At 36.1% G+C, this 23,100-nt stretch overlaps 1 protein-coding gene across 1 annotated transcript; it reads left to right on the forward strand.

The window, feature by feature from the left end:
* The first annotated feature begins 19,921 nt into the window (after window positions 1–19,921).
* LOC145067131 (zinc finger CCCH domain-containing protein 39-like) lies at window positions 19,922–21,365 on the forward strand. The gene is made up of 2 exons (XM_079014336.1): window positions 19,922–20,438; window positions 21,142–21,365. Exons 1-2 carry the CDS (start codon window positions 19,922–19,924, stop codon window positions 21,363–21,365), a joined length of 741 nt encoding a protein of 246 aa, XP_078870462.1.
* The last annotated feature ends 1,735 nt before the right edge of the window (window positions 21,366–23,100 follow it).

The raw sequence follows: 23,100 nt of genomic DNA on the forward strand, positions 1-23,100 counted from the left end.
AAGAAGTAAGAAACTAATAGGACTTAGTCAGAACACTTACTTAGAGAAGGTACTAAAACGTTTTAGTATGGAAAACTCGAAAAGGGAGAATTACCGATACAAAGTAATGCCAAGTTGAGTAAGACTCAAAGTCCGAGTACCGAAGCAGAAACAGCAGAAATGAGCCGAGTACCATACGCTTCCGCAGTTGGCTCAATCATGTACACTATGACTTGTACTCGCCCTGATGTAGCCTTTGCTTTGAGCATGGTTAGCAGATATCAAGGAAATCCTGGCAGAGCTCATTGGGTTGCAGTTTAGAATATCCTTAAGTACCTTTGGAGGACGAAGGAATGGTTCTTAGTCCTCGGAGGGAGTGATGACTTGAAGGTGCGAGGGTATAGTGACGCCAGCTTTCAGACTGACAGGGACAACTACCGTTCGCAGTCGGGCTGGGTCTTTACCCTAAATGGAGGAGCAGTGACTTGGAAAAGTTCCAAACAGGAAACCGTAGCTGATTCAACGTGCGAATCATAGTACATTGCAGCGAGCGAAGCGTCGAAGTAGGCAATATGGCTGAAGAACTTCATCGGTGATCTTGGAGTTGTACCTGCCATTAAGGAGCCCATGGAGATTTTCTGTGATAATGAAGGAGCGGTTGCCTTGACCAAGGAACCGACAGATCATGGTAGATCACGACACATCGACAGAAAATACCACTTTATTAGACATCGTGTAGAAGAAGGACAACTCGTAGTGAAGAGGATATCATCGGAGGATAACCCAGCAGATCCGCTTACGAAGGGATTGAGTAGGGTTAAGCACTTGCAGCATGCTAGGAGTATTGGGCTAAAGGATGATATTAGCATAGATTAGATAGTATTAGAAACGTGTAATAGATAAATGTAATTAACATTTGATGATTAAATAAAGGAGTTTTATTTATGAGTAATGTTACTGTCTTATGTTAATTGTTTAACTATTGTTTCATTTTGCATGTTTTGACTTCCAGAATAATTGAGTTTATTAAGAATAATCGAATTATTCAAATTGTCCACAAGCGTTCATATGTTGGAAGTAGATATGAATGAAGATTGTCATGAATTGGTGCATAGATTGTCTAAATGGTATTAGACATAGCAAAGGGTTGCTGCGACGTTCCTGAGTGCTTATGAACTGGTTTTGAGCATTGAAACAAACCCGCGCTTGCTGGAATCACCTTATGGAATATGATATAAAAGGGTGATCGCAAGATGATAATATCATATAGTCTTAAAACCTAGATATATGGTTTGTTATTTGTTAATTGGTTGTACATTGATGATGCGAAAACGCATCAGTAACTCGATGTTATAAAACGCATTGTTGTGTATAGTTGATTAATGAATAAGTAAATGCATATAAGTCGAAGTTTATCTGTAACTTTTATCCTAAGTAGGTAAAAGCGATATCTCGGCCGCTCGATGATTTGATTTGACTTATGTGTCGGGCCCGGTCAGAACTGAATTGATGTGTTCGATTAAGTTCTATGTCAAATAAATCGGAGATCGAGAAACCCAAAATGCTAGACTAATCATTCCATAGAATTGTCAGCATGATATCTAACAGAGAACTGTACGATCTCTTATCTAAAGGACAAGATTGATTAGATCAGAGTTTGACAGCGTCTTTGAGAGCTATGATTGCAAATCGAATTGTACTTGTGCATATAGTTACTAGACTTATCCAAGTGGGAGACTGTTGGAATAATGTCTAAGGCTGCAACTATATTAGGCAAGTATTTGACCCGATTGTGCATGGTCCTTTTAGGTTGCCTTCACCATAGCAACTTGATAGGATGATTTACTATGAGAGAATAAATATTATTAATATATTATGAGAATAATATAAGGAATAATAATATTGGTATTTGATTAATATAAGTCATAAATTAATTAGGATTAATTTGGTGACTTAAAGAGATTAATTAAATAAGAGGGTATAAACTGTCAATTGTTTGATAGTTACACTTTAGACTGTAAATCCTTAAGGGATAGGGATTGGACGGATTCTAGAGCTTGGGATAGCTCAAAATCGTCCAAGGCTTATCTATGGTAAGGATTTGGATTGCTTTAAGAGAAGATTATCCAACTAGGGTTTAATGTGAAACCCTTAAGGAGTCTACAAGTATAAATAGACCCTATGGCCAAGGGAAATCGACATCTCATCTAGAATAGAGAAACCCTGGCCGATTTCCTCCTCTCCTCTCTCTCAAATCATCTTCATTGCTATTTGGTGTTTGTAAGCCATTAGAGGAGTGACAATTATGACTCTAGTGCTCCAAGACAACAAGATCAAAACAAGAGATTCAAAGGTAAACTTTTAGATCTGATTTTGTATTGTTTTATACCTAATTAGTCATTAGAAGTCTTGGATTCAAAGCATGTTTAATTAGAAAGCCTAGATCCAAGCATTAGGGTTTTGCATGCGCACATAGGAAAGTTCTTATGGCTAAAACCCATCAGATGGTTGGCATCATGAGGAGTTCTTCAGCAGCTGATGGCAGAGGAGTGTGAGAACCTAGGAAGAGCCTAAGGAGTGAATTTAGTCAGATGAGTACACTGACGGAGGAGAGTATTCGTTGGAGGGCGAACTTGCATAACGAGATTGGTGATCGATAAGGTTGAACAACTACTTCGCAAATCTAGGACGATCCGTGTGGAAAGTATGGGTAGATGTGGCAGGTAGTATGGGCCCGTACTACTGAAAGCAGAGCACCCATACTCAAAACAAGGAGAATTCCAGAAGTTTTAAGTAGCGGATTGAGAAAAAAGAACATGGTTCGAGTAACATGATTCATAGCGGATTGAGAAGAGAGAACATGGTTCGAGTACCATGATTCGTAGCGGATTGAGCAAACAACGCTGCTGCTAGTTCTTTTACGTTGATGAGCCTTTGCCAAAAGGTCACCTTCGATGGAACGAACTTTAGCGAATGGATAAGATACATTCGCACCATTGCTCGCTATGAGGATAAGGAGTATGTCCTCGATGAGAAGCTCGAGAAGATCAAGCCTGAAATCGCTACTCCGGCTGAAATTACCGCTTTTGAAACTCACGAGCGAGATGCAACGAAGGTACATTGCATCATGATAGCCACCATGAACTCTGAATTCCAAAAGTCCTACGAGGACATGTACCTGTACGAGATGCATCAAGACTTATTGGAGAGATACCACCAAAACGCGAGACAAGAGCGTTATGAGATTTTCACTAACATGATTTCCTCTAAGATGGGTCATGGAGAATCTCTTACCGTGCACCTGCAAAAGATGCAAAGATATGTCGAGCGTTATGAGATTTTCACTAACATGACTTTGGGGAAGACTTGGCGATCGACATGGTGCTTCACTCTTTGCCTCCGATGTACAATCAATTTAGGATGACCTACCACATGAACAAAGAGGAGGTCACCCTAAGCAAACTCCAAGGTCTCTTGAGGGTCGCTGAGAGCAACTTAAAAGACAAGTCTGTTGCACCAACTCCCAATCCACCCGTTGCTCCTGTCTTGGCTATTAGTCAAGGAAAGGGAAAGAAGAGGAAGGCTTCGTCTAAGAACTATCGCAAGGTTAAAGCCCGAGATGGTGCCTCTTCTAGTGGGACCAAAGTTGATCCCGCTAAGCCCTGCCCTAACCCGAAGGAGGCAGAGGTGATTGTTGTGTTGATGTTTTATACAAGTTTTAAACTGTATAAGTATTTTTATCTAAAAATATGTTAGGTAGAACATGGATAGATAGTGATGTGTGATAAAATAAAATTGATGAGAGGCCTCGATGTGTTTTGAGATCCAGTCATCTAGCGGAGTTTGGATGACGACCACGAACTTTCTAGACAGTCCAGTGGGAAACATTAGCAGGTCCGCAACCTGTAGGTGTTAATGAACTGAGAGTGTTCATTCGCTGTACTCCATCCCCCTCATGGTTGCCTTTAGGACATGTATAGCTGAGGAAACCCTTAGCAGTAGTGTCCATCCCGATGATATTCTTTAAGCTAGGTCCCTTGTGACAAGTGTTGAGGGACATAAAGTGAGGATAACGGGAACGGGTAATCAGGGTTATTGTTGATTGATGAACTTAGTAAGTTTATTATTATTGTGGGTTGAAAACCCTATATGCTCACCAAGCTCCCAAGCCTGACCCACTCAGCTTTTTATGTTACAGGTAGTGGACCCCGAGCATAGTCGGAGGACGATGAGAGATTTTTGGATTATAGGCTAGTAGTTGTAAATAACTGTTGAAAGGCTTATAATGTCTTGTTTATGCTTTTGATCTGTATCGGAACATGACATCCCGAGGTTTTGATATATATATATATATATATATATATATATATATATATATATATATATATATATATATATATATATATATATATATATATATGGAAAACATATACCTTCTTAATGAAGGGTTTTGATAAACTTTTATCATATTTTGTTTGGGGACCAATTCCGCAACATCTTTTAAAAAGATTTCTCTGATTTTATTTTAAAAAGCATAAATTAAATCGGTCTTTTCTGGCCGAGAAATTAGGGGATGTCACAGTTGGTATCAGAGCATTAGTTTAAGCGAACTAAGAAATTGTAGAATTTCTAGACTTGAACTTAGAATGCTAAGTGATGATTGTGAGATGAGTGTCTACCATATTTTAGTCACGAGCACTAGTTTATTTTAGGGAAGATGCCTAAAATGCCCTTATGTGCTAAATGCTATGTGTTTGCCATGTGTGCCATTATTTGTTCGGATCTATGGTCTGTTGCCGACCGGATCTGGAAACCTTATGTGTGTAGGATTCTAAGCGTATGATTATGAGATTAGAACTAACATGTAAACGTTTCGGAGTGATAAGGGAATTGACATGTCTAACAAGGATAAAGACCTAAATTCGCCTTATTCGTTATATAGATTGTAATGGCAAGAACTCGTAGTGCAGCTGCAAATGCAAACAGAAACAGGGATCAATAGCCTCAACCTCAAGTAGTTTAGCAAGTACTTGTTGTAGGAGCTGCACCTGAGCCAATGACGATGGCTGGGGTACAAGCAATGATCCAGATGATGTTAGATCGCCAAATGGAGGAGACAAGGCGATTAATACAACAACATAGGGAAGAGACTACGATGCCTTTTGAACAGCCCGTATTGAATGAAGGGAAATCAGTAGGAGGGAACTACAGTGGGACTCTTGGTCAAGCCAACCCACCGATAGTTAGACAAAACAACCAGGATGGAGGAGTTGATGGACGCGGATGCAAATACAAAGATTTCATTGCATCTAAATTGCCGTGTCTATCTGGAAGTCCGACACCGGTGGAAGTCATGAATTGGATCTTCGAAATGGTGACGATGTTTGAAAGTTGCGAGTGCAGCAACTAACAAAAGACCGCACTTGCGATTCCTCTGTTAAAGTATGGTGTGTTGAGCTGGTGGAAGTTACTAGCTGATTCGCTGCCCAAGGGTGAAGCTAGTAAGATGTCTTGGGAAGATTTTGTGGTACAACTGAAATTGCAGTACTGCTCTGAGCAGGATCTTCTGGAAATCAACAATGAGTTCCAGAATTTAAAGAAAGGAAAGATGAGCATTACTGAATACGCTGCTAGTTTTATGGAAAAGATGAAGATTGTGCCTCATCTAGTTCCAACTGAACTCTCTAAGGTCAACAAGTTTGCCCTCAGATTACCAGCAGACTTTGGTCCGATGGTTAAGCAAGCAACCACTTTGAAAGCCGCCATCAGGGCTGCTAAGAATGTTGAGGTTCAGATCAAAGAGAAGGGTCTGGAGAGGGCAGAAGTTGGTGAAAAGAGAAAATTTGAAGGAACTTTAGGTTCCAACAACAAAAGCAAATTTTCTAAGTCCAAGATGTTTGTATGAGGAGGAGGTGAAGTGAAATGGTGTGAGAAGTGCAAGAAAAAGCACTCTGGGAGATGTAGTGAGGAGGTGACTTGCTTCAAATGTGGAAAGACTGGGCATTATGCCAACGTGTGTCCGTCCGACAAGAGGGTATATTTTGAGTGCCATGAAGTAGGGCATGTTCTTAAAGACTGTCCAAAGAGGAAGGATGCTGCAAATCCCAATCTACCACCAAAGCCGAAGGCGAGAGCCTTTCAGATGACACTTGAAGCTGCAAAAGAAGAAGTCGATGTCGCTTCAGGTACCTTTCTTGTAAACGAATTGCTTGCCCAAATTTTGTTTGATTCTAGAGCCAATTACTCCTTTATATCACATGAATTTGTTAGAAAGCTAGCTTTGCCTATAGATAGGCTAGTTAATGCCTTATTGGTCGAGATTGCTAGTGGCAAGTTTGTACCTATTAGCCATCGTATGAAAAACATCCTCATTGACTTGGATGGGAATAAGTTCCACGAGGAATTATTGCCTATCGAGTTAAATGGATTCGACATAGTTTTAGGAATGGATTGGCTTAGCGCCAACGATGCAGAAATATTATGTAGAAAGAAGATAGTAAAAGTAAAGCCGCCAGGGAAAGAGTCGTTTATGGTGTGTGGAGACAAACACAGAGTAAATTCTGGAATCATTTCCCTAATGAAAGCCAGAAAGTGTTTGGCCAAGGGATGTACATCATATCTAGCATTCGTGATCGATGCTAAGATGGAAAATAAGGAGGTGCAGAATATTTCGGTGGTGTGTGATTATCCGGAAGTCTTTCCTGAAGATCTTCCCGGATTGCCCCCTGATCGACAAGTAGAATTTTGTATCGACTTGTTACCAAGAACAACGCCAATAGCAAAAGCACCCTATCGATTAGCACCAACAGAGATGAAAGAACTTATGACACAACTTCAGGAGTTATTGGACAAGGGTTTCATTCGACCTAGTTCATCGCCCTGGGGAGCCCCTGTGTTATTTGTAAAGAAGAAAGACGGAAGCATGAGAATGTGCATCGATTACAGAGAGCTGAACAAAGTGACGATAAAGAATAAGTACCCGTTGCCAAGGATTGATGACCTGTTCGACCAGTTACAGGGTTCGAACTATTTCTCGAAGATCGATCTTAGGTCGGGATACCATCAACTAAAGGTGAGAGAGCAGGATATCGAAAAGACTGCGTTTAGAACAAGATATAGACACTATGAATTTTTGGTTATGTCGTTCGGACTAACCAATGCCCCAACAGCTTTCATGGATTTGATGAATAGGGTTTGTAAACCATTCTTAGATAAATCCGTGATAGTATTCATAGACGACATCTTAATTTATTCGAAAAGCAAGCAGGAGCATGAAAAGCATCTGCGTGAAGTGCTAGAAGTCCTGAAAAAGGAGAAGTTGTATGCAAAGTTCTCCAAATGTGAATTTTGGATTCAAGAAGTCCAATTTTTAGGTCATGTGGTTAACCAAGAAGGAATAATGGTTGACCCAGCAAAGATTGAAGTTGTGATGAAGTGGGAACAACCAAAAAGCCCTATGGAGATTCGAAGCTTTTTAGGATTAGCTGGATATTACCGAAGGTTTATCCAAGGCTTTTCTTCGATTGCTACTCCATTAACAGCTTTGACCCACAAAGGAGCTACTTATGCTTGGAATGAGAAGCATAAGGAAGCCTTTGAGATGTTGAAGAAGAGATTGTTTGAAGCACCAATTCTTTCGTTGCCTGAAGGAGTTGATGACTTCGCAGTTTATAGCGATGTATCCGAAGTTGGGTTAGGTTGTGTTCTGACCCAAAGGGATAAATTGATAGCGTATGCATCAAGGCAATTGAAGGAGCATAAAAAGAACTACACCACTCACGATTTGGAGTTGGCAGCGATAGTGTTTGCCTTAAAAATATGGAGGCATTATCTTTATGGCACAAAGTGTAAACTTTTCACTGATCATAAAAGTCTTCAATATCTCTTTAATCAGAAGGAATTGAACATGAGGCAACGACGCTGGCTAGAGTTACTCAAGGACTACGACTGTGAGATACTTTACCACCCTGGTAAAGCAAATGTTGTTGCTGATGCTCTCAGTCGGAAGCTAATCCTTGAAAAGAAAAGACCAAGAGCGTTGAGAATTTAAGTTGTCTCGAAAATTGTGGAAAGTATAAAGAAGGCTCAAGAGGAAGCTTTAGAGAAACGCGACCGAAAGGAACAACGTTTGGGCAAAACGTTAGTGTTCGGTACAAACAACCAAGGGTTGAAGGTATTCCAAGATAGGATTTGGGTACCTAAGACAGGCGGAGTAAGAGATCTTCTGATGAAATAAGCTCACAAGACCATGTACTCGATTCATCCCGGCAGTACAAAAATGTATAGGGATCTAAAACCCTATTATTGGTGGCCGACGATGAAGCTCGATGTTGCTAAGTATGTGGCCGAGTGTGTAACTTGTGCTAGGGTTAAGGTACAACATCAGAAACCATATGGGAGTTTAGAACCTTTACCTGTACCCATGGGTAAATGGGAATACATCACCATGGATTTTGTGACTAAACTGCCCAGAACAAGGAACGGTCACGACATGATTTGGGTGGTCGTTGATCGCTTCACTAAGAGTGCGCATTTCATAGTAGCCAAAGAGAAGTGGTCTATGGATAAACTTGCGAATTCTTACGTGAAGGAAATTGTGAGGCTTCACGGTGTTCCGTTAACGATTGTGTCCAATCGTGACAGCCGTTTTACCTCGAGATTTTGGAGGAGTCTACAAGAGGAATTGGGTACCAAGTTGTGTTTGAGTACAACTTACCATCCGCAAACCGATGGTCAGAGTGAACGAACGATTCAAACATTGGAGGATATGCTGAGAGCATGTACCCTAGAATTCCAAGATAACTGGGATGAACACTTACCTCTAGTAGAATTCTCCTATAATAATAGTTTCCACTCAAGCATTAAGATGACACCTTATCACGGTTTGTATGGGGAAAAGTGTCGAACGCCATCATGTTGGCTGGAAGCTGGGGAAAAGCAGTTTATGGGACCTGAAATAGTCCATTAGACTGCCGAAAAGTTGAAAGTGATAAGGGAAAGAATGTTAGCTGCTCAAGATCGACAAAAGAGTTATGCTGACAAGAAAAGACAACCGATAACCTTTGAAGTTAGAGATTCGGTTTTACTTAAAGTCTCGCCGTGGAAGGGACTTATAAGATTTGGGAAATGAGGAAAGTTGAGTCCAAGGTTTATTGGACCATTTAAAGTTCTTCAGAAGATCGGGAATCAAGCTTACAAGCTAGAGTTACTGGAAGAACTGGAGGGTATTCATAACACCTTTCATGTGTGTTACTTGAGAAAGATCACGGGAGATGTACCCGACATAATTTCGATTTCTGAGTTAAGGTTGGATGAAAATAAGAGGTTGATCGAAGAACCTGAGGCAATCGTTGATCATAAGACTATGAAGTTACGACGCCAGATGGTCGATTTAGTGCTTGTGCGCTGGAAACATACGAATGGACCAGATCTCACTTGGGAAACGGAGAGTGACATGATGAGTTGCTACCCGCAATTGTTTGGTGATATATGATTCCGGGGACGGAATCATCCTAAGGGGGAGAGAATTGTAACACTCGTGTTTCTAGCCTAGGCATTTATATTGAGTTGATAGTCTAGGTTAACCTTTGTAACTCATTTTGAAGAAATGAAAAGGAATTATGTGAATATTATGTGAATTATTTGTTTTATGCTTAATTATTAGCGTTTAGTTAATTAAGAATAAAAATAAGCGTCAAAATTAAAGTATGAGATAAGCCCGATATCTTTACATTAAGTTGTAGTGGTCGAAACAAGGATTTCGGGGATATAAAGAATACCAAAATCCGAGTTATAACGAAGAAATTATGACCTGTCGAAGTTTCGCGACAAAACCGGAACGGTGCTGAATGTCGTAAAAAGTGAGTTTTTTTGATAAACTACTTTTTAGCCTTAGTGATCTAAACGAAATTCGTAGTATTCGTTAAACAAAGATGTTCGATAAAAAGAACGCCCAAATCTGACTTCGTATGAGGAAGTTATGATTTTTCGAAGTTTCAGCTTAGCAGTAGACAACTAAAAACTCGAATTTTAGATCGAGCGATTTTTAGCCGACACAACCTAAACGAGAATTGAAGGACTCGTCATTAGGAGCACAACAGTAAAAAGTCTGACGAAAACGGACGTCGGATGAAGAAGTTATGAAGTTTTAACGGACTTCCTGTCCCAGTCTGTTAAAAATAATAATATAAAATTTAAATTCAAAATTAGCCGACGAAGTCCAAACAGAACTTGTAGAGCGTAATTTTAGCTACGCGTGCATATAAAGAACGTAAAAAACGGAGCTCGTATGCGAAAGTTATGGATTTTAGAAGTTTTGGCGCGAAAATCGAGAAAATTCGCATAGTCACACTTTGCCACGTCACCTTCGCTGAAAGAGTGCCACGTGTCCTGCTGAGTCACCTAGCTGCTGAGTCACCGAGCTGCTGAGTCATGCGAAGCCACGCGTCGGATCCTGATTCGACCGAGGAGGAGGCCCAATCCGCAGCAGCCAGCTCTCCGGCCGAAGCTTCGCCCTACTGCCGCTAGTTCCGAGCCTCGCATAGGCTAGCTCCGAGCCTCGTATAGCCTAGCTCCGAACCTCGCATGTGCACCAGTAGACCACAGTCCAATCAGAAGCTGCCACCAAGCCCCTTGCACGCGCAGCCCTCGTGTGAGCCACACCCCTGCGAAGCCTCTCAGCCGTCGGATCAGAAGTCTCTCAGCCCTTGGATCAGGACTTCGGGCCCTATAAATAGAAGGGTACCTGCGAAGGCTCTCGGTTACTTTTGAAATTTTGCCATATTTAACCTCTAAACCCATATTTTCTTCATCTTAACATCCCGCAAAACCCCGGTATCGATTGTAAAGCTCGGAATACTCCACGAAGTGCTCGAGAAGCCCGAAAAATTTATCTTTTCGGTTTCGAAGCCCAACTTTTACAAAGCCCAGTTTCTCAATAAAACTCCTGGTTTTATTAGAAACGATCATTTTAGGAAACGAATTGCTGCCCGATTATCATTAAATCATGTGAGTGTATAGTCACTTTCATTTTACACATAGATATGAAGTATTTACCTTATAATATGTGCTATGTGTAAATATATTAATTGTTTATTTGAGGTGATTGTTGTGTTGATGTTTTATACAAGTTTTAAACTGTATAAGTATTTTTATCTAAAAATATGTTGGGTAGAACATGGATAGATAGTGATGTGTGATAAAATAAAATTGATGAGAGGCCTCGATGTGTTTTGAGATCCAGTCATCTAGCGGAGTTTGGATGACGACCACGGACTTTATAGACAGTCCAGTGGGAAACATTAGCAGGTCTGCAACCTGTAGGTGTTCATGAACTGAGAGTGTTCATTCGCTGTACTCCATCCCCCTTATGGTTGCCTTTAGGACATGTATATCTGATGAAACCCCTTAGCAGTAGTGTCCATCCCGATGATATTCTTTAAGCTAGGTCCCTTGTGACAAGTGTTGAGGGACATAAAGTGAGGATAACGGGAACGGGTAATCAGGGTTATTGTTGATTGATGAACTTAGTAAGTTTATTATTATTGTGGGTTGAAAACCCTATATGCTCACCAGGCTCCCAAGCCTGACCCACTTAGCTTTTTATGTTACAGGTAGTGGACCCCGAGCATAGTCGGAGGACGATGAGAGATTTTTGGATTATAGGCTAGTAGTTGTAAATAACTGTTGAAAGGCTTATAATGTCTTGTTTATGCTTTTGATCTGTATCGAAACATGACATCCCGAGGTTTTGATATATATATATGGAAAACATATACCTTCTTAATGAAGGGTTTTGATAAACTTTTATCATATTTTGTTTGGGGACCAATTCCGCAACATCTTTTAAAAATATTTCTCTGATTTTATTTTAAAAAGCATAAATTAAATCGGTCTTTTCTGGCCGAGAAATTAGGGGATGCCACATGTGTCGTTGGGATGGATGTGTAGTTATGATTGAAAGGTGGAGGAACACTATCATACCCTAGACCCTTGTTTTGATTATCTTTGAATTTTAATTGGGTTTCAAATAAGGACTCGACTGTCTTACTTGACGCAGTATAATTTTTAAAACTAACGTCTATTTTTCCACACTTAATTTTTAAAGCGTCAAGTTCCTCAGTTACAACAGCAAGTTGTCTCTTAATATAGTTATAATTTTCACACTTGTTGCTATACTCTTCCTGAAGTTTCCTAAAGTCTTCGGTTTTTGCTTCTAATTCAGCCTTCAGGGGTTTCTGTCCTTTCCTGAGTTGATATCCTTCATATCTTAGGTCCTCAACTTCTCTTTTTAATAAATCAATTTGTTCCCGAAGAAATTTAATCGTATCTTCACTAGATAGTGTACATGGAAATTCACATGATTGAGAACATGAAACTTCATTGACCGGAAGGTTTACGGAACTCATTATTTTTCCGCACTTCAAAGCGTCAAGTTCTTCAATTATATCAGCCAGACTAAGACGATTGAGATCTTTTGTCTTCTTGATGTCAGCCACGTCCATATCCCACGATTTCGGAAGTGCATTCAGCAGCTTTTTGTTTATCTCAGATTTGGTCAAGAAGATCCCAGCTATATTCAACTCAGTAGTGAGTGTGGTAAATCGCTGCAACTGAGCTTCCAGGATTTCTCCAGGGATATAATCGAACATGTTGAAATTTTTTCTTAACATCTCCTGACGACTCTCTTTCATGTTTTCAATTCCCTCGTAAACTTCAAAAACTATTAAAAGCACACTAGAAGTCAAACTTAAATTTAAAAATGCCTTTTGACTATATACCTCAAAAGTCAACCTTAAAAGTCAAATTTAAAAAGTTAAACTTGAAAAGTCAAAGCGAGAAGGTCAAAGTTTAAAGTCAAAGTTCAAAAATTTAAGTAAAAAGTCAAAAGTTAAAAATAAAATCAAAATATAAAAAAAAACAAAATTTTTTTTTGAGTTGAAAAAGGATTTAAGAAAAAAAAAATTTGAATTTTTGGGCTGATTTTGTCAAATTGCAAAAAAGGGAACCGAGAAAGACAGGTTTTGAACTAAATTTCGAAGGGAAGTAACGTGTGGTAAGTCAGCTCAGTTGGTAAGTCGCTTGGTTCCTCAACCAGAGGTCCCGGGTTCGATCCCCGGCAACCCCCAAATCAACTTCCGCCTTTTTATTTAAGTGCGCTGCTGCTGAGCCGAGCCGTGCTTCAAGCCGATCACCGAGCCGAGGCCGCAAACTAAGGCGACACATTTTCGGTCGTAAACTCCGCACCGTAAACCCTTCAAAGACCGTAAACTCTCCAGAAATCGTTGTTCTTGACGAAAAACAACGTTTTTTCACCCTTTTTGCTCCAAAACTCGATCAAAAACTCGTTTTTAGGAAAAACGCGAAGAACAAACCCCCCGTAATTTTTCGGGATCTATCCAAAAACGCAAGAATATTTCGAAAATAAGATCAAATCGGCTCCAGATCTGACAAAGATGAGTGATACAAACCAAGCTCTGATACCAATTGTAAGTCCCCAAATCTGCTTGTGTATCAATCAGATCCGTTTGATGGTGCGAAATCCCACTCAAACGGATTATGAATCTATGTATGATATGATTAGAATGAAGATCCGGATACAAAGATTCACACACACTAAACTTCTCTCTTGTTTCTCTCTCTAGAACACCTTCAAATGCACACACTTAAGCTTCTCTAGTGTTCATCAATCTCTTCCTCACACCCCTCACCTCTATATATACTGGACTGGGCCGCAAACAGCGTTTACGGCCGTAAACGCTATTTACAGTCGTAAACTCACTTCCTGACCGTAAACACATATACAATATTACATAACAACTCAATTTCCTAGAAAAACAAAGTATAAACCAAAATATTGACCCAACATAAAGAAACTATTAAATAAAATTAAACTAAATTCAACAACGTAAAAATGACAACTAAAATAATCGAACAAACAAGGAAAACAATTAAACGAATTAACAATTATGAGAAAAGTGAGATTTAGTTGACTTATACGGGTTCAATGGTTATTCTAATGCAACTTATTTGTCAAACCAATTATATAGAAACGAATAACTTAACACAAACAAAAGTTATCAATTACCTCTCGGTCTCATGATTCGATTTAAAAAACATTCACTCATATCTCTATGTAGTTCATGATTTTACAGGAATGACACAACTTCAATGCTTTAATATTATTTAAATAAAATTATAATACTCTATAATACACTACTTTACACTACGGCTGGGGTATCCAGATATTCATACAAGGTTTTCATACAAAAACTACAAGGATAAACTACTCTACACTACAACTGACAGTAACATACATACATACAAGGGTTTTCAGACAATTACTGATACAAGACACTATTTTCTAGTAATAAGTGCGCCAATACAGCATACATTATTCAAAGAGCACACATGACTACATTACATTCACTATAGAAAATATTGGATTTTCTGGAGAAACATACTAGCAGTTTCTAAATATAAAGATGAGTTTTCCATCACAAAAACATACTTATGAAGTCACCAACTTAAATGTTGATACACTTTCAAAATCACTTGTATTCTCAGGGAACCAATAAGACAGGTACACTCGCAGGATTTTGAGAAGACGGAACTTTGTAGGGTCGCGTCTTTTATACTTTTGTTATAACTTTTGATGTTATACAACTATGTTATGAATAGATGTAATTACTATATTTTGTGAATGTAATAGTTGTGATGTTTTGATTTCTATTATGCAATTGTTGTGATACTATACATGACGTCCTTCACCCCCAAACGTTTCCGCCGTTTCAGTTTGGGGGTGTGACACATAGATGGGCTAGGATTTCGTTTGAAATGAATGGAGATTGAAGAAGATACTCTAGGTCATGAGATAAGGTCCTTAAATATGGAGAGAACCCTAAAATTTGTGGGCTTGGGCTGCTACCACTCTCACAGCATGACCATCCTCTTGTCACGTCGTGACAAGCCCTCCAGAACATGTATTTCATTTTTAACTTGTCACATCGTGACCTACCTATGGTCACGTTGTGACACATAGTTTTAGCCAAAAACCATTCTTTTGACTCCTTGATACTTTAAACTGATCCATTCTAGAAACTGGGTGTTACAGATAGCTTAATGGATTAAGCCCTTAATCCATTCAGCCACACACTCATCTCCTCCATTAGGATTTCTTACACCTAATGAGTCATAAAAATCGTTGCTTTATAGTCATGCATGTCTATCCCCAAGCGAAGTCATAACAATGGTCGAAAATGAGGTAAAGAATCTCATGCTTGAGCCAAAACCCAACCAAATCTTAAATCTGGAACATTAAGCCTCCAAGGGACCTTAAGGATCCATAAAGTTGCCAACTTTATGGAATCCAACCACTCAAACTCTCCCAAACATGGAAAAAATACATAAAAAGCCTATATCTAGAAGCATACAACATAAATCTTAGACCTTGAACACTCACAAAGGTCCATAGTAAGTTCTAAAATATGATTATGAGACTTGCAAGCTAGATCTATGCACCAAGGATGCATCTTTCTCCTTCAAGACACCAAAAACACCACCAAAAGCTCAAGAACTTAAGAATGGAGGCTAGGGTTTCGTTGAAAAGGTTGGTGGCTGAAGAGGATGCCTTAAACATTGAGTTTAGGGTCTTACATATGGAAGAAAACACAAAAGTAATGGGCTTGGGCTGTAGCTACAGCCACGTTGTAGGAGCCATCCCGAATACATGTTCATGAATATAGAATGTCATGTCTTGGTGCTCCATCCACCACGTCATGACACATGGGATGCAAAGAAAACGGGTGTTATAGATTAGATGTAGATTTTTATTTTGGTATTTCCTTGTTGCCTTAAATTGTGATTATGATTCATTGTAAACCCGATTATATCATGGGATGCAAAATGCTTTTGTAGTTTAGAATTCCACACTTTTTGAAAAATCTGATAATGTCATAGAATATTTAGATGGAAAAATTCAGGTCTTAACAATGTTGCCCTATGTTTTATATGGTGAGGGATTATGTTTGAAAAGATTTTCGTATGAAAATATGGGCAGTTGCGTAAACTCATGTTTGAACACTATAGGGTATGTTCTTATAGTCAAGAGCACATCGGTTAGTTGGATGTCTACACTTTACAAGAGTGTTGGTTTCTTCAATAATAGAAGCATATTTCATAATCATTAATGAAGCAAGTAAAGAGATTATTTGGTTGAAGGACTTTCAATAAGAGTTGAGCATGAATCAAGAAGATTATATCCTTTATTATGACAATCAAAATTCATTTCATCTTGCAAATAATATGTGTAGGGTGAAACATATATAGATGAGATATTCACCAAAGAGCTCATCAATGATGATACATTGTCATTAATGAAGATCCTTAATATAAAAAATGTAATAACTTGTTTACTAAGATGGTAACAAATAAAAATTAATGATATGTATAGCTTCAACAAGCCTTCTAAATAATTGATGAGAAGGTGTTAGACTAGTAAGAGAAGGTTACATAATTTTAGGTTTGCAAGAGATACATGCTTTGGAAGATAGTTGGTTTGGTGATAAGCCTCCAAGTGAGAATTTTTAGTTTTAGAGTATGATGATTTCTAAAGGGATATGATTGGCACTGTAACGATAAAGAAATGCCGACCACTCTATATACAGATCTCATGTAACTTGTAAACCTCATTACAAAATAAATATAAATCTTTCTATTAAGGTTAAGGTGATAACATTCTTATCCTCATTGTATAAATTCTGCAATTATTATGTGTTCTTCATTTTTTTTCTTTTCATCTTATATCACATGTGTTGATCATATACCTAACATCGATCAAGTGTATTATTTTCTAGAAACCCTAAAATGCCACCTTGATCGGAACACCTTATTGTCATTAATGAACTCGAATTGTGTTTGTCACTCACCAAAACCTTGAAATTAAATGACACCTCAAAACCAACATCTCTATGTCCCTTGGGGGCATGTATTTAACTATTAAATTACTTATTAGTTTTATCATGTATATAAATGGAAATAAATGGAAAACTAAAAGTAAGAGGATTACGTTTGGATTTAGTCATTCAATATTCTTCTTCAATCTATGAAAAAGATTGGACGAGTTTCGAGTTAGATTTTGGAATATAAGAACCTAGTATGAATTACAAAGAGGATACATAGCCATAACTTCAAGTTATCCCCATGAATACACTGACTCTCAATTTTGTATGCACATAAGAAAATGGTAATAAAGTAATGTGTGGAAGTCACTGATTGTTACCTATTTGGCCATTGAGTGAACAAGTGAACAAATTTCATGGATTTATTAACGACGGCCACTATAGATGTATGATGTGTTGGATATGAATCAAATGACACACATGTATAAGAAAAATTAAAAAAAATATTACCTTTACGTATGTCAATGGTACGATATCGCAAGCTCAGTAGTGTATAGATGCATGTTGGTTTAGGTTTAATTAATATTGTGGTTCATGGTGGTAAACATATTTGGCTCTTGGGTACGTATGTTTCATGCTCGGTTAATGCTTTGTACATACTTAATGGCGCTAGCATTATGTGCCGAGCCTCGACACAAGTCTTGGGTAGGCTAATGACACATCATCATCAAGTCCTCCAAATCTATAGTAAAAAAAGACTTTCTTGGTCTTTGGTTTCGATTTAGGACTGTCGCCTTCTATGTGTCGTTTGTTTCCTCGAATATCGCAGCCGATGGCTAGACCTTTTAATGCATGTTATGTCGTTTTTGGTAAAGTCGGCGGTTGTTTTTGCATAAAAGCTTTAAAATTTTATCTTTTATTTGTCTTGCTTCCAGTTCTCTCTACTGAGAATGATTAGTTTACAATTTTTTAGATATTTGGTTTGATTAGAGGATATACTTTTTTCAGATTAATGTGATATACAATTGGTAAATCTTTTCCCCAATACATTATCCACAAAAATATGTGTCTCCTGTTGCATAAAAGATGTAAATAGGTGCATGCCTACATTTTATTAAAAAAATTATTTTGAATACACGACACTACCAAAATCTATAAAAAAAAGAATGGTAATCTTTCGGTAACAAGGTATTTGACCTAAAGAAGAAATAACATATAGAATTAGTTAGAAAGATGCATGGTTCACATATTTCTTTCAATCCAACTGTTTAGTTTCCTCTTCTTCATCTTCTTTCAAGTTCAACATGGGTGAAATCTCCACGTGTCACTCCATGGCACCTCCACCTCCGTTGATCAACATCACATGTCTACTGTTTAAAATCCCTAATTTCAGTTAAACACTTTTTCCCTCGTTTCAGGACAAACCCATGTCTAATAACCATCTTCCCTTGTATTCAAGGTGCTACCTACATGAAAAGGTAGACCTTTAGTTGAGGATTTTGTCAAGAAATGGCATTCATCTGTGTTAAATTTTGGTTATTTTAAGGATGTTTTGGAAGGTACTAGGTAAAATAGATTGATGTGTATAGGGCCATTGATTACTGATTGAGCCAGATGAAGATGAAGATGCTAATTTGATAATAATCAAAGATAAAAACTAATCATAGTATCATACAAATGAAACCTCATCTCTTGAAAAAACATTAATGTATATATGGAAAGTAATCAATTACAGATATTTTCATTAATTGTATTTCTATTATGTAAATATGTAATTAATGTGTATATCAAATCAAAATTTTGTAATCCACCTTTTAGTCATCTAGGGTTTTCTTATTTATATCTTGGGGCATTTTTTTTTTACATCTGATTGCTTTTGAGTTGCCAAGAAAGTTCTTTGACCTTCAACAATTTTGCCAGGTTAGATTTTAATTTTTTTTAGAAATCTAATGCGTATATTAGATCTAAATATATAAATTGGTTTTTTTTATTTTTTAGCCGAAAATTTGTTATATCTAGTGATCAAGCTTTTGTCCCAACAAATTTTAATCTTGAATTTTGAAACAATTATTAATAAATGTATAAAGGATCGATCTTTGATTATCACCACCATTACTAGTTATCAAGTTTTTAATGCCTTTTCGTTTTAAGCCCACACTTCTATACCGTTAATCTGAAGCTTTTTAAGAAATATTAAATCTTGAATTTTGTAAACTTTCAATAAACAAATCTTTGTTGATGCTTTGAGAATCATCATTCATATAGGTTGGCTCTTAATTTCGTTTAGAAATTTTTTTTATGGCTTTAATTTCCAGATTTAATATATATATATATATATATATATATATATATATATATATATATATATATATATATATATATAAATATATATATATATATATATATATATATATATATATATATATATATATATATATAAACATTAAAAAAACAATGGAATTTTAAAAAGTTTTATATGTTTTTTTTCATAATGTTACCATGATTGATTGTTCACGTAACACTGTATTGTACTGCTTTTAACTAAAATTCTTGTAATAAGAAATAGTTTTAGGTTGTGTTTTGATGCATATAAATTACCTCACTTGTTGAGTTTATCGCAATGTATTAATTGGTTCAACCATTAAAGTAGTTTACAAGCTAAATATTTTAAAAACGATTTGATATATATATATATATATATATATATATATATATATATATATATATATATATATATAGAGAGAGAGAGAGAGAGAGAGAGAGAGACTATTAATAAGCTTATTGTTTCACACAAGTTTTCCAAAAATATATTTATATGTTATTTCTACAAGTTTTCAATTGTAGCCTTATGTACGTCACTTTACATCAATCATCCTGTAAACTAGATTTTACAAAATGTTATTACTTTGTCAACCACCACCTTGCATATAAAGAAAAACTAGTTTTTCAACTAATACGCCAAACATAGCAGCGTTAGTCTAAAATATTATCTTATTATCGATGCACGTTGTCTTGTTTATGCAGTTTTGACCAAATCATTGACAATGAGTCAACACCCTATGAATCAAGGAACCACCAACATATTCTACAAGACCCGGATTTGTCACAAGTTTCTAGAAGGAAACTGTGGAAATGGTGACAATTGTACTTTTGCTCATGGCCCTACAGATTTACGTGAACCCCCACCAAATTGGCTAGAACTAGTGAAGGATAAAGGAGGACGAGATTTGAATGATGAGCAAAGAATCATATACGAGATGAAGATATGTCACAAGTTTGCTAAAACGGGTGAATGCTCTTATGGAGAAAAATGTAATTTTCTCCATGAAAGTCCCGTAAAATTCAAGGATCAAATTACAGAAAGAACAACTGCGGATTCTGTGATCAAGATTCAGACTATGGTTGAATGTGGTCAACCCAATGGCAGTCATATTATCAAAGTTAGTACTGCTAGCAGTGATCATAATGCTAAGTTTTTGAAAAATCGAATTTGTAGCAAATGGGAAACAACGAGGATGTGTGCACTTGGAGATAAATGTCACTTTGCTCATGGGATTAAAGGTATACATCTATTTTTCATCTGTTTTTAGTTGATTTATATATATAGTAGGTGTAAGACTCATGTATTACATAGGTTCATTAAAAAAAATTGAATATGAAATTCTAAACATTTAATAAGTTTAAATTGATAAAAAAAAATAAAAAAAAATATTGAATTATTAAAATTAAAGTTTTTTTCTCTTTTTAATTTAAACATATAATTTAGATAAATAAACAAAGGAAACTAATGAGATTTTAATTTAGAAATTTTGAAATTAAAAGGAAAGTCAATTAATGAAATTGATATGCATTTATTATTACATTTATTGCAATTAATACATTTAATCAATTATTATATGAAATTTAATAAAAATAAAAACAACCACAAAATGTCATGTGGAAAAAATCTAATTGAAAATAACTACAAAATGACAAGTAGGGAAATCAATGAGAGTGTCACATGGCAAAATGATTTTTATTTGTTAAAGTAGATAAGTTTTAGTGTTTTTGCCCATGTATATAATATGATGTTTTATTGCAAATAATGAAACACTATTCGGTTAACTATTATAGATTATTTTTCCTTTTTCACTAATCTTTTTAACTTTTGTTGCTAACTATCTTAGATTCTTGTTATGTGGTTTACCATCTTATATTCTTGTTCTGTATTCAAGTATATTTATCGTTACTTATGTGTTTTTCTTTTATTGTTTTTCTTTTTCAGAATTAAATAAACCAGTTGCGCCCATGCAGGTTCATGGTTCCACTGCCACCGGTTCGCTCCGCTTACCGGTGACTGAACTGCCGCCTAGTAATTCGGCCACGGCTGTTCCTTTAAAACAAGGTGAAGGAAGGGGGTTTGCAAAGTTGAGATTATCAAATAAGAAGATCAACGGTATTTATGGAGATTGGATTGATGATGATGAAGAAGACGAGCAAGATAATTAAGTAATAGCCTAAAAACCTAATTATCTTTTTATTCTAGACATTTGATCTTTTTTTATGTTCCCTTGAGATGAAATATGTGTTTATGGCAAATACATGGGTTATGGTTCTTCTCTCTTAGAGGGATAAACCTGATATACATGTCTTTGCTCCTTTTTATATAGAACTACAAGGCGTTCTCATTTCTTGAAGAAATGTTGTCTTCCTTAAAATTGTGTTGTTGAAACTTGTTTGGAGTTTGGTTTTTCTTGGATATATTGGTAGCTACAGCCATGGTATTATGCATTAGTTTGATCACATATGTGCTGAATGTACTTTATTGCTATTTTTTTATTATTAAATTTACAAGTTTACTCATCAGCTTAATTATAAATAATTATTAGCTCAAATAAACCCCAAAAAAGGTTGATATATGGCAACCTGAAGAGTTTCATGTGACAGAGAAAACATGCAGCCTGCATAGACTTAAATTTGATGTGTACATGGTTACTTGCCCAAATCCTAAAATGACACCAGGAGTCAACTAACTAGTTTTTCACTCTAGGATTTGTGCAAGAAATTAACACAACCACTGCCTTCTTATGGGGACCGTTGACGAGTCTGTTAGGTATAATATCATTCTAAATAATATCTACTAAAGTATTAATTTCAAGATTTTTGATATAATTCAGTTTTTTTTTTGCAGTATTTTTCCGATTTAGCAACATTTTTTTATCACAGACTTTATACAAATGCAACACTTATGTTATCGCTATCTTCTTGTTGGGTGGTTAAATAATAGGAATGGGTGGAGATTTTTCTATACACTTTGATTAATTCACTGTAAATAATTTTTAATAAAATATAATGAAATTGTTAGGGAAAAAAAATACAATTTGGGATTTGATTTGATCATCATTAAAACAATGAGAGATTCAATAAATGCACCAACAATGATACCTTTCTTTAAGATATAATAGAAACAAAATTTAAAATTTATATGGATCAAACATATCTTCTCTATACTAATAAAAGAGTAGTCTTTTTGCCTAGTGTCATAATATTAGAACTCCTAATTAATATGATGACACTTGTCGTTCTATTAATTCTCTATTTTAAATTCATTAAACCTCCTAATTAATGTGATGTTATTTGTCAATCTATTTATTCTTTATTTTAAATTTAAATTTTAAATTTTATATTATTGTTTTCATTAGTCCACAAATAAAAAGAGTCTAATATATATGATAAATTAATTTCACATATTTATTTGAATCAATAATTATAATTTTACATAACTAATAAAAAAATCTCTTAATTAATAATGTATTTAAAATTTTATATAAAATAATTGATTAATAATTTTGAATTTTTTACTATGAATATTTAATTAATTTTGTAACCGTGGTTTCCACTGGTTATAAACTAGTAAATAAATAATGGAGTACTAAATTACACATAAATTGAGTCTTGTTTCTCGCCCTTTTGTCTAAGTAGAACAGAAGGGAATTAATCCTGGCTCCCTTAAAATATAACACCCCACAAATAAAGAACATATCATAACGAGAGCACGGATAGCAACCAACAATTCAATGATCACACACAAAAGTAGTCTCATATTTTTATTGATTTTGTTCAATCATGCCAAATCCTATTTGCAATTTTCTAAATGATTTTTATTGATAGTATATACATTGGTTAAATTATATTTTACTAACCTTTTAAGCACAATATTATCTTTGAAAGCATAATCATGCAA

Source organism: Lactuca serriola, chromosome 8 (assembly GCF_051521515.1).
Source record: "Lactuca serriola cultivar US96UC23 chromosome 8, Lser_US96UC23_V15, whole genome shotgun sequence".
Taxonomy (NCBI): domain Eukaryota; kingdom Viridiplantae; phylum Streptophyta; class Magnoliopsida; order Asterales; family Asteraceae; genus Lactuca; species Lactuca serriola.